Source organism: Gobio gobio (genome assembly GCF_949357685.1).
Source record: "Gobio gobio genome assembly, chromosome: 24".
In the NCBI taxonomy this organism is placed as follows: Eukaryota; Metazoa; Chordata; class Actinopteri; order Cypriniformes; family Gobionidae; genus Gobio; species Gobio gobio.
The window spans coordinates 38,106,746-38,119,523 of NC_137120.1; the positions used below are offsets into that span (position 1 = coordinate 38,106,746).

The window sequence follows — 12,778 nt, forward strand, 5'->3', positions numbered from 1 at the left end:
TCTTCTTCTATGGTCAGTTTTGCTTTCAGGTCAACTATTGGGCATATTTCAAATGTTTTACTTTGAGTTGTTTTATTTGAATACTCTTTACTTTTTTATATGAACTTAAGTAGCACATCTCGATTAATTTTACGAATTTACCTACTTTGGAGATTAAATCCTTCAGTTGTTGTCCTGCACCTTATGTCAATGGTTATCATTCTTTACATGTTTTCATTTCTGAAAGTTAGCATGCAAACTTAACCTTAGGGTATAATAGAAGTGGACTAAAAGCCACAAAACTCAGGTCTTTGCAAGAGATTCACATGTGTTTAGGTTATTCCCCATCTATGGGTTTTGTAGAGCTCTCCCATCACTGCGGCAAGAGGAAGTGTTCACAGGCACAATCGTGGCATCTTATCGTAATCATGTGAGAGGCAGTTGTTAAAAAAAATTTGATTAAGAGGCACAATCTGCGGCGTAATCACATATAAGAGTATGGAGCTGTCACAAAGAGCGGTCTAGTGTAGAGTCCCAGAGCTTTCTGAGCCTCATGTTCAATTAGCACCAGCGTTCAGATGGAATGAGCTGTATGTTATGCTAAGAGCGGCGGCGAGCTCTGATTGCTAAGTATACCAAGCCGAGATTGTTGATGCCGTTTATCAAGACAATGTTTTAGTGTTACATTTGCATTCGCCCTCCATCTGAAAGCTCTCCAAACTAATTTCAAATGCTGTATTTTGTCACCTTCACTCAAATGTGTCTGCTCCATGTTTTGCTCCAAAATCAGAAGGGATTATATTTTGCATACAGAAGATCAGGACCATTAAGAACTTTTGCTTTGTGAGACTATATATATCTAAATGTGTATATGTATATTTAGAGATTACAACAATTGTCATGCCTTTTATTCCATCACTGTCACTTCGGGAGGAAGATTTGCTTAACTGTCACGCAATTAATATCACAACGCAAAAATAATAATTAATGATGCTAAAAATAGACTCTTCCATAATTTCTTCCATCGCTCTTTTGATTTTGTGGTGAAAAATGAGCTGAACATGTTCCTGACAGGCTTCTCTCACTTTGTCAAGAGACTCTGTTCTTTCTGCTCTTTTATCATCAGTACGGCAGGTTTCTTTCCAGGAAGTTCAGAAGGATCAAACCGAGGAGACGGCATCCGGCACACCTTTCCCTAGCTATTTATGGCTCGTTTTGAGAATATGTGCTGAAAAAGAGATTGTTTGATAATTTTCTTTGTAAGGTTGCCCGTTATAAAGAAGCTGTAAAATTAGCAACTGATGAAATGTTTGCGTTTTGGCCTTTCATTTACATGACAACATTATTTTGGGGGCCTGAAACTGCAAACTTCTGAAGATGGGTTTCAACGGGTTTCAAAGTGCGTGTTTTTGAAAAAGATACCGTTATCGTCTCAAAAACACGAACTTGTGAAAACGGTGACGGCATAGTGTTTCTTTACAAAGTGACATCGCCAAGTACTGGCCTGGCAGCAGAATGCAATTTCGCTTCCATTGCGTATAGTTGGACGCTTGAACATTTTGAATCCATATAAAGCGAGCGTTTGAAGCGAAATAGCTCTGTATGACAGCTCACTGCCAATATTAGTCATTACTCCATGTTGAATGAGTGACTCCGGGCGGGCCTGCCCCCTTTTATCAAGTCACTTCATCATGTGACAGCAGCAAGCAGGCTCCTGATTGGTTAATGCGGCGTGAACAGACGGCAAAGTTCAGATTTTTCAACTCGGGCGTCAGACGCGAATTCGCTTCAAATGTGCGAATGCCCAAAAAGCACCAAATAAAATCACTTGCGCAAGACCATCAATTCGCCACTTTCGCGTGAACTGGACACGCGAATGAGGCGAAATCACGTCCATCGCACAGCGCTAAATTGTGCCGCAGGACCTCCAGACACGCGTCAGCGTATCTTTACATTGACTTAAAATGGAAATCACTCGCTCCAGACGCTCAATTTGCGTTCGTTGTGAACGCAGCATTACTCATTTTCACAGATCCATTTGACAACGTTGTCGCCTTAAAATATTAGATGAAAAACTTAGAGACTTTGCCTGACTGAAATAAAATAAGTTAAAGTACTAAAATGACTAAAACTAAAATAAAAATAAAGTAAAACTAAATGGAAATATAAAAAAAATTATATTTTCGCAGATCCGTTCGACAACGTTGTCGCCCGTACGCGAAACTTTTACATAATGTGTTTTTATTTTTTATTTTTAGTACATCGTGTAAACATACCCTAAAACTAAATCTAATCATTTTCCATTTACTGAAATAAAGCTGAAATAAAATTTAAATATGAGATGAAACACGTGAAAAAAACCTTGCCTGACTGAAAATAAGTTGAAGTATTAAAATGACTAAAACTAAAAATAAAATAAAGCTAAATGGACATATAAAAAAAACTAATAAATCACAAAAGTGCATTAAAGCGCCATCTACTGGCCTGGCATGAATAATACAGCGTTTTTAGTCATTTTCGCAGATCCGTTTGACTACGTTGTCGCCCGTACACGAAACTTTTACATAATGTTTTTTTTTTTTTTTTCATTTTTAGTACATGGTTGTCGTGTAAACATACCCTAAAACTATAATTTTTTCATTAACCGGAATAAAGCTGAATTTTTTTTTAATATAAGATGAAAAATGTGAAAAAACCTTTGCCTGACTGAAAAAAGTTTAAGTACTAAAATGACTAAAACAAAAATAAAAATAAAGCTAAATGGAAATATAAAAAAACGAATAAATGACAAAAGCGTATTATAGCGCCATCTACTGGCCTGGCATGAATAATACAGTGTTTTTAGTCATTTTCGCAGATCCGTTTGACAACGGTGTCGCCCGTACGCAAAACTTTTACATAATGTGTTTTTTTTTTTTCATTTTTAGTACATCGTTGTCGTGTAAACATACCCTAAAACTAAAACGAATCCTTTTTCATTTACCGAAATAAAGCTGAAATAAAATGGAAATATTAGATGAAACACGTGAAAAAAACTTGCCTGACTAATAATACAGCGTTTTTAGTCATTTTCGCAGATCCGTTTGACTACGTTGTCGCCCGTACGCAAAACTTTTACATAATGTGTTTTTTTTCCTGTTTTTAGTACATGGTTGTCGTGTAAACATACCCCAACTAAAACTATTCGTTTTTCATTAACCGAAATAAAGCTGAATTTTTTTTTTTATATTAGATGAAAAATGTGAAAAAACCTTTGCCTGACTGAAAATAAGTTGAAGTACTAAAAAGCTGATTTTTTTTTTTTATATTAGATGAAAAATTTGAAAAAACCTTTGCCTGACTGAAAATAAGTTGAAGTACTAAAATGACTAAAACAAAAATAAAAATAAAGCTAAATGGAAATATAAAAAAACAAATAAATGACAAAAGCGCATTAAAGGGCCATCTACTGACCTGGCATGAATAACACAGCGTTTTAGTCATTTTCGCAGATCCGTTTGACTACGTTGTTGCCCGTACACGAAACTTTTACATAATGTTTTTTTTTCCGTTTTTAGTACATCATTGTCGTGTAAACATACTCCAACTAAAACTATTAGTTTTTCATTAACCAAAATAAAGCTGAATTTTTTTTTAATATTAGATGAAAAATGTGAAAAAACCTTTGCCTGACTGAAAATAAGTTGAAGTACTAAAATGAATAAAACTAAATTAAAGCTAAATAAAAATAAAAAAAAAATTCTGTTTGCATTTGCGTGCCCAGTATGTTGCTAGTAAACTTCTTGAAAATAACAAAACGGTTGTACGAAGGAGGAACATAAGGAGCGATGATGCTAAAGTTACTAAAAGACATGATTTGTTTTTTCCTCTCCCTGTGTTCTCTATGAAGACGACGCTAAGACGCACCCTAGCAGCGGCCATGTCTCTGTGTTTCTGGGTAGTCTTCTGGACGACCAGCACTGGCACTCCGTTCTGATCGAGCGGTTCAACAAACAGATCAATTTCACCGTCGACAGGCTAACCAAACACGTGAGGACGGGTGGGCTGGATGATTCGCTGGAAGTCGATTATGAGGTGAGAATTACATTTCTGTAAAGTATGCTCAGTAGATCCAAAAGTAACCCCAATCATGGCTGCTGTTCGTTTTGAGGTCACCTTACTTTTAGCAGATATTTGCATCTTTACATTTACACTCTCTTCTGGAAAAATGGACTAAAAATATGTATGCGTTGTCCTGAACTACAGATTTATGTCAAATGGAATGGAACCTAGAATCAATTTATAACAAATCAAATGTTTAATTTATTAGTTTAATACATTTATTAATGCACAGATCTAGAATAAATGTATTCATGTATTATTAATAATTAATCATTTTAAAAATCAACAATTGCAGTCAAATTTGTCCCTCTTTTGATATCATGCTTTAAAGTGCATTTTATGCAATGCAAGTAAAGTATAATACAACAATAATAATAGTGTTTATTTTTTTGCTTTTTACATTGTTTGTTGCACTTTTAAGAGCATAAATATGCTATACAAGTAAAGAAAAATTTTTTTTTTTAAAAATAAAACTTTTTGGGGGGGTAAAATTGATATATTTATTTTATTTTATTTCGTAAGACTTTACACTTATTGTATAACACTTTTTATTTTGTATGTTTTTTTATTTGGTACATTTCTTTTTTAGTAACACTTTGTACTTTATTTTATAACACTTTTATTTATTATTTTTTATTTGTTAACACTATTTTTTATTTATTTTGCTACTCTTTATTTTTATTTATTTTGTAACTCTTTATTTTTATTTTATTTATTTTATTTATTTTTTATAATATTTTTTTTAACTTTGTAACTCTTATTTATTTATTTTGCAACACTTTATTTTTATTTATTTTATTTTGTAACTCTTTATTTTTATTTTCTTATCTTATTTTTTAACTCTTATTTTAATTATTTATTTTATTATAATTATTTTGTAACTCTTATTCATTTATTTATTTTGTAACTCTTTATTTTTATTTATTTTATTTTGTAATTTTTTATTTTTATTTTCTTATTTTATTTTGTAACTCTTATTTTATTTATTTTATTTTATTTTTTATTTTTTTATTATTTTATTATTATTTTTTTATAACTCTTATTTATTTATTTATTTATTTATTTATTTTGTAACTCTTTATTTTTATTTTTTATTTTGTAACTCTTTATTTTTATTTTTTATTTTGTAACTCTTATTTTAATTTTATTCATTTATTTTGTAACACTTTATTTAAATTTATTTTATTTTGTAACTATTTATTTTATTGTCTTATTTTATTTTGTAACTCTTTTTTTTTTACTCTTATTTATTTATTTTGTAACTCTTATTTATTTATTTTTTAACTCTTTTTTTTATATTTTATTTTGTAACTCTTACTTTATTTTATGTATTTATTTTGTAACACTTTATTTGTATTTATTTTATTTTGTAACTCTTTGATTTTTGTTTTGTTACACATTTGGACCTGCATAATTGCTTGACTAACCTGTAACCGGTAACAAAGTTAAAAGATTTAAACATTTAAAAATGTTTAACATGATTAACATAATCAAGTAATGATTGATTGGTCAAGAGCACAACACCTCAAGCGGCAAATCACTTGACTAATGACTGGACGCATTTCTCGCTGTGTTGTAAAACCTCTCCATCGCTGTTGTTTTTCATTCATTTCACAAAGCTCAGTTTTGGAGGCATCCCTCTTCCTGGAAAACCAGGCACGTTCCTGCGGAAAAACTTCCACGGATGTTTGGAGAACCTCTACTACAATGGGGTCAACATCATCGACCTCGCCAAACGACGCAAGCCTCAGATCTACAGTGTGGTGAGGATCTTTATTAGTGACAATCCCATGCATTTGTTATTTCTGTTGTCAGAGCCATGAAAAGCTATGAAATCAGCACAGGTCCTGATGAATTAGCAATCCCATCCCATCCAATACATAATGAATGTTTCTTGACCCGAGTATTTAGTGATTTCTCCCTAATAGCACAAGCGCTGAGAGGTGCCAGAACTTTCCGCAGCCAAGTTTGTGGATTGTGATGAATTTTCATAGGTGGGGCACAAACAGTGTTTGTAGCGAGATTGATTTATATTTCCATTCCCATTAGTTTTCACCTGCATTTTTGCAGAAATGCATCTTAGCGCTGGCTAGTCCTCTGTGGACCCGGGCAGCAGGGAGCAAAATGGAGCCGTTCAGATTTCTTTTGAGCCTTCGCCAGTGTACCATGGCACCGCAAGGGAGCTTTTTAAGAGAATGAATTGTGGTTTCCTCCACATTATTCCCACAGCGCTGAGAGCCGTGTCATTAAAATATCTTTTACAAGGTGGGCAATCAGTCTCCAAGAGCTGCTCGGGCCTTGGATTACGCCTCATAAATGATCCGCTGACGAAATACCTCATAAAATCGTACCTCGCCAAAGGTCTGGGGACTAAATTACAGTCGTTTTGGAATGAGGGAGGGGTTTTAATGAGACGGATGGCTTTGTGTAATGACACATTTCTACTTCTTCATCCGGCCACACTGCTACTGGGATGTTCAAATGTCCGTGTGATTTAATAATGTTCTGGTTGTATTGAGATATTAGCTATGAATATACAATATATAATTGTAAGTTAAGAGAGAGACAGCAGACAGATGTGGAAGATGTGGAATTAGATGAGTAGATAAAAATGGAACTAGATAGATATAGAGACATTTACACAGACATGGAACTAGGCATATAACTAGGGTTGGGAATCGTGAGAAATTTTCCGGTTCCGGTTCCGGTTCCGGTTCCGCCTAACGATTCCGGTTCCGATTCCGGTTCCATTAAAATTATTAAACAAATAGTGGTAAAAGAAAAAGGCACAATACGCAACTCAAACAATCCATTTTGTGTTTATTACTTGCTCTAAAATTTATTTACAGGTTGGCAATGTCAAAAAAGTCCTGTACTGTACATATATTACAGTATTAATTAAGCCATTCTTGCAACACATTTTTTTTCAAATGAACACCTCTGAAATTGTCTTATTACATTTTATCTCTCTGTCTCTGAATAAAACCAAGTTATAAATTATATTTATTGAATACAGTGAACTTGTAAATAATAAATTGCAATTCAGCATTACAAAGGTAATTGTGCCTAAACGCTTACCTAAACCATGGTGACTCAACGGTTGACAAATAAATATATATATATATATATATATATATATATATATATATATATATATATATATATATATATATATATATATATATATATATATATAGGCCTTTCACTATAAATCTGGTATAAGCCCTGAGGCACTCTGTGCTGTAGCAAATGTTTTGTCAAATTGCTAGTGCAGCCTCCTTTGCATGTTATTAACTTTTCACGTGTTACATTTTGCTTCATTATCATTCATTCTTTGGAAATGAATCCATACATGTGACTTTCTCTTCGCTATGCTGGTGGTCAACGAGAAAATATCTGACGCAAAACCGTAAATGTGCAGCGCGAGGGCTTTCAGTGCTGAACTGCGTTGCCCTCCTGGAAGCGGCAGGCAACGTAATTAATATTCATGATGAGGTGAGCCAGGGTTGCCAGGTTTTCACAACAAAACCCGCACAATTGCACAATCGTTTCAACCCGCGGACATGAAACACAGCCCGCGGCAACAGTGGAAAACGGGAAAGCGGGAAAATCACGGAGTTGGCAACACTGGCTGCCACTCGCTATGAAAGGATACGCTTCCAGCGCTTCGCACACACATTGCACCAGAACCGTTTTCGGAACCGAAACTTAGGAATTTCGCGCGGTTCTGGTATTTTTCAAAAATCAGTTTCGGTTCTGCATAAGAACCGGTTCTCGGTTCCCAACCCTACATATAACTACATGGATCTAGACCAATATACATAGATTTGGAACTAGGCATATAACTACATGGATCTAGACCAATATACATAGATTTGGAACTAGGCGTATAACTACATAGATCTAGAACAATATACCTAGATTTGGAACTAGGCATATAACTACATAGATCTAGATCAATATACATAGATTTGGAACTAGGCATATAACTACATATATCTAGACCAATATACATAGATTTGGAACTAGGCATATAACTACATAGATCTAGACCAATATACATAGATTTGGAACTAGGCATATAACTACATATATCTAGATCAATATACATAGATTTGGAACTAGGCATATAACTACATGGATCTAGACCAATATACATAGATTTGGAACTAGGCATATAACTACATGGATCTAGACCAATATACATAGATTTGGAACTAGGCATATAACTACATGGATCTAGACCAATATACATAGATTTGGAACTAGGCATATAACTTCATATATCTAGATCAATATACATAGATTTGGAACTAGGCATATAACTACATATATCTAGACCAATATACATAGATTTGGAACTAGGCATATAACTACATATATCTAGATCAATATACATAGATTTGGAACTAGGCATATAACTACATAGATCTAGACCAATATACATAGATTTTGAACTAGGCATATAACTACATAGATCTAGACCAATATACATAGATTTGGAACTAGGCATATAACTACATATATCTAGATCAATATACATAGATTTGAAACTAGGCATATAACTACATGGATCTAGACCAATATACATAGATTTGGAACAAGGCATATAACTACATAGATCTAGATCAATATACATAGATTTGGAACTAGGCGTATAACTACATAGATCTAGATCAATATACATAGATTTGGAACTAGGCATATAACTACATAGATTTAGATCAATATACATAGATTTAGAACTAGGCGTATAACTACATAGATCTAGATCAATATACATAGATTTGGAACTAGGCATATAACTTCATATATCTAGATCAATATACATAGATTTGGATAGATATTAGATAGATAGATAGATAGATAGATAGATAGATAGATAGATAGATAGATAGATAGATAGATAGATAGATAGATAGATAGATAGATAGATAGATAGATAGATAGATAGATAGATAGATAGATAGATAGATAGATAGATAGATAGATAGATAGATAGATAGATAACTATACATAGAAATGCTACTAGATCAATATAAATGAATATACATAGATGGAACTAGATATAGATAGAAACTTAACTAGTTCTATCTATAGAACTAGATAGATATAGGTGGATAAATATGCATTGATATGGATCTAGATATAGATAGATATTGAAGTAGATAGATATGGATAGATATGGAACTGTACAGTAGAATAAAAATGGATGGATGATATGGAGCTAAATATAAATCTAGATAGATATAGATGAATGTACATAGATATAGAACTATATATATATATATATATATATATATATATATATATATATATATATATATATATATATATATATATAGATATAGATAAATATACATAGATGGAACTAGATATAGAATTAGATAGGATGGGTGGATGAAATGGAGCTAGATATAAAACTAGATAGGTATAGATAAATATACATAGGTGTGGGACTAGAAATAGATATAGAACTTGAAAGATATAAATAGATATGGAACTAGATACAGTAGATAAAATGGATGGATGGATGGATGATATGGAGCTAGATATAGAACTAGATATAGATAGAAATATAACTAGTTATATAAGTATATATAGATGATAGATAGATGGATAGACAGACATACAGACAGACAGACAGACAGACAGACAGACAGACAGACAGACAGGATGACAGACAGACAGACAGACAGACAGACAGACAGACAGATAGATAGACAGACAGACAGACAGACAGACAGACAGACAGACAGGATGACAGACAGATAGATAGACAGACAGACAGACAGACAGACAGACAGGATGACAGACAGACAGACAGACAGACAGACAGACAGACAGGATGACAGACAGACAGACAGACAGACAGACAGACAGACAGATAGATTGACAGACAGACAGACAGACAGGATGACAGACAGACAGACAGACAGATAGATTGACAGACAGACAGACAGACAGACAGATAGATTGACAGACAGACAGACAGACAGACAGGATGACAGACAGACAGACAGACAGACTGATAGACTTTTTAAGTAGCTGTTTGAATAGGACTATTTAGACATAAATCCCTGCAATGACAGTATTGTTTGTTTTCGGGGAGTTTTTTTTATGATGCAGCACCGGAATATAAATCCACAGTCCTGTTTTACTGTTCCACATTTTCCCACTTCACAGGCTCAAGGAATCCCAGTCCTCTAAATCAAGTAACTTTTGCAAGATCCTATTCTTCTGGTCTGGTATTGTTAGCGTCCGTTTCCCCACTGTGATTATGTGTAATGGCCTGTCGTCGCTGTCATATCATGTCACATCAGTGCAGTGGACTACACCAGAGCACAGCTAATCACTCCAGCCATTAATCTGGCCCACATGCTGGATATCGCATCCTTTAATGGACCGGGAGGGAGTTCAGCGGGACTCTGGTACTAATGACGGAGAGGACGAGTCCCACTTAGTCTGTACCACCCTCTGAGAATTTCACAGCGGACACCTCCTCTCTCTCTCTGGCTCTCTCTCAATTATGCAGTACGTTTTCAGTGAGGCAAATATACAGGCTCCTAAGGGGCCTTTGGAGCCCAATTAGGGCCAGGCAATGAGGCATGGTGTCTCTTGAGTGACTAGCACGATCATAGTGGGATTTTAGAGCATATGTGGAATACTCTGTCTGGGATTACTTGGGTCAAAAAGTCTAAAAAAAAAATTATATCTGTTACATTACATTTGAATGTATCCTAATCATTTTGATTTGACCAGGGACAGAGCTTTGACACTGCAAAAAAAAAAAAAAAAAATTTAAAATAATTTAAGTAAATAAAAATTTGTGAAGTTATTCACAAAATTATGTTTGTTTTTGTTATCTTGTCTTATGTGATGCAGGTCATGGGACCGAAACGTTGCAAATAAAGCTATTTTTGAGACTTTTGTAAGTAGATAGTGTGTGGGACATTCTTTTTTTTCTTTTTTACTTTTTTTTTTCTTTCTCCTACGCACCCATCCATTACCTGCAGGTGTGTGAGGGTTTTTCTTAATTAAATATTTTGTTTTATAATGGATGGATGGTTGGATATTTTTCTTACCAAATCATTTTTATCTTGTTTTATGAACAAAATAAATCGGGAATAAATCAAATGCATTAAGAGCCAGGGGGTGAAAACTTTTGAACAGGATGAAGATGTCTTATTTTTTTTTAAATATCAGGGTTTTTTTTTTCATTTAGTACTGCCCTTCAGAAGCAATAGAAAATACCCTACAGGCACCGGACATCAATATGGACAGACATTTTTGTTGGAAATTAAAATCGGGTTGACGTCAACCTCCAACGTCTGTCCAACATTGGAGATTGACGTCAACATGACGTTGGCTTGAGACGTTGGCTCAACGTTGGATTTTGGTTAGTTAACAACACAAGCTAAAATCAACAAAAGATCAATGTCTAATGATGTTAGATTTTGACGTTTTGTGGACGTTACCATTATGACGTTAAGGAGACGTTGGGTTTTGGTCACCATACCTCACGACTTAATGTAAGTATTTGGCATCAATATGACGTTGGCTTGAGACGTTGGCTCAACGTTGGATTTTGGTTTGTGAACAACACAACCTAAAACCAACAAAAGGTCTAATGATGTTAGATTTTGACGTTGTGTGGATGCTACCATTATGACGTTAAGGAGACGTTGGGTTTTGGTCACCATACCTCACGACTTAATGTCAGTATTTTACGTCAATATGACGTTGGCATGAGACGTTAGATTTTGGTTAGTTAACAACACAAGCTAAAACCAACAAAAGATCAACGTCTAATGATGTTATATTTTGACATTGTGTGGACGCTACCAATATGACGTTAAGGAGACATTGGGTTTTGGTCACCATACCTCACGACTTAATGTCAGTATTTGACCTCAATAGGACCTTGGCTTGAGACGTTGGCTCAACGTTGGATTTTGGTTAGTTAACAACACAACCTAAAACCAACAAAAGATAAACGTCTAATGATGGTAGATTTTGATGTTGTGTGGACGTTACCCTTATGACGTTAAGGAGACGTTGGGTTTTGGTCACCATACCTCACGACTTAATATCAGTATTTGGCGTCAATATGACTTTGGCTTGAGACGTTGGATTTTTGTTAGTTAACAACACAAGCTAAAACCAACAAAAGATCAACGTCTAATGATGTTAGATTTTGACGTTGTGTGTACGCTACCAATACGACGTTAAGGAGACATTGGGTTTTGGTCACCATACCTCATGACTTAATGTCAGTATTTGACGTCAATATGACGTTGGCATGAGATGTTAGATTTTGGTTAGTTAACAACACAAGCTAAAACCAACAAAAGATCAACGTCTAATGATGTTATATTTTGACGTTGTGTGGACGCTACCAATATGACGTTAAGGAGACATTGGGTTTTGGTCACCATACCTCACGACTTAATGTCAGTATTTGACGTCAATATGACGTTGGCATGAGACGTTGGCTCAAAGTTGGATTTTGGTTAGTTAACAACACAACCTTAAACCAACAAAAGGTATAATGATGGTAGATTTTGATGTTGTGTGGACGTTACCCTTATGACGTTAAGGAGACGTTGGGTTTTGGTCACCATATCTCACGACTTAATATCAGTATTTGGCGTCAATATGACTTTGGCTTGAGATGTTGGATTTTGGTTAGTTAACA

The 12,778-nt window shown here is 34.3% G+C and overlaps 1 protein-coding gene across 1 annotated transcript in view; it reads left to right on the forward strand.

The window, feature by feature from the left end:
* Positions 1 to 12,778, forward strand: part of cntnap5b (contactin associated protein family member 5b) — a gene marked incomplete at both ends in the record, with an annotated part of 108,618 nt that overhangs the window by 40,170 nt on the left and 55,670 nt on the right. Inside the window, 2 exons of the mRNA XM_079807090.1 lie at positions 3,869 to 4,053; positions 5,700 to 5,843. Coding sequence (XP_079663216.1) covers positions 3,869 to 4,053; positions 5,700 to 5,843 — 329 coding nt within the window. The remainder of the gene's footprint in view (positions 1 to 3,868; positions 4,054 to 5,699; positions 5,844 to 12,778) is intronic.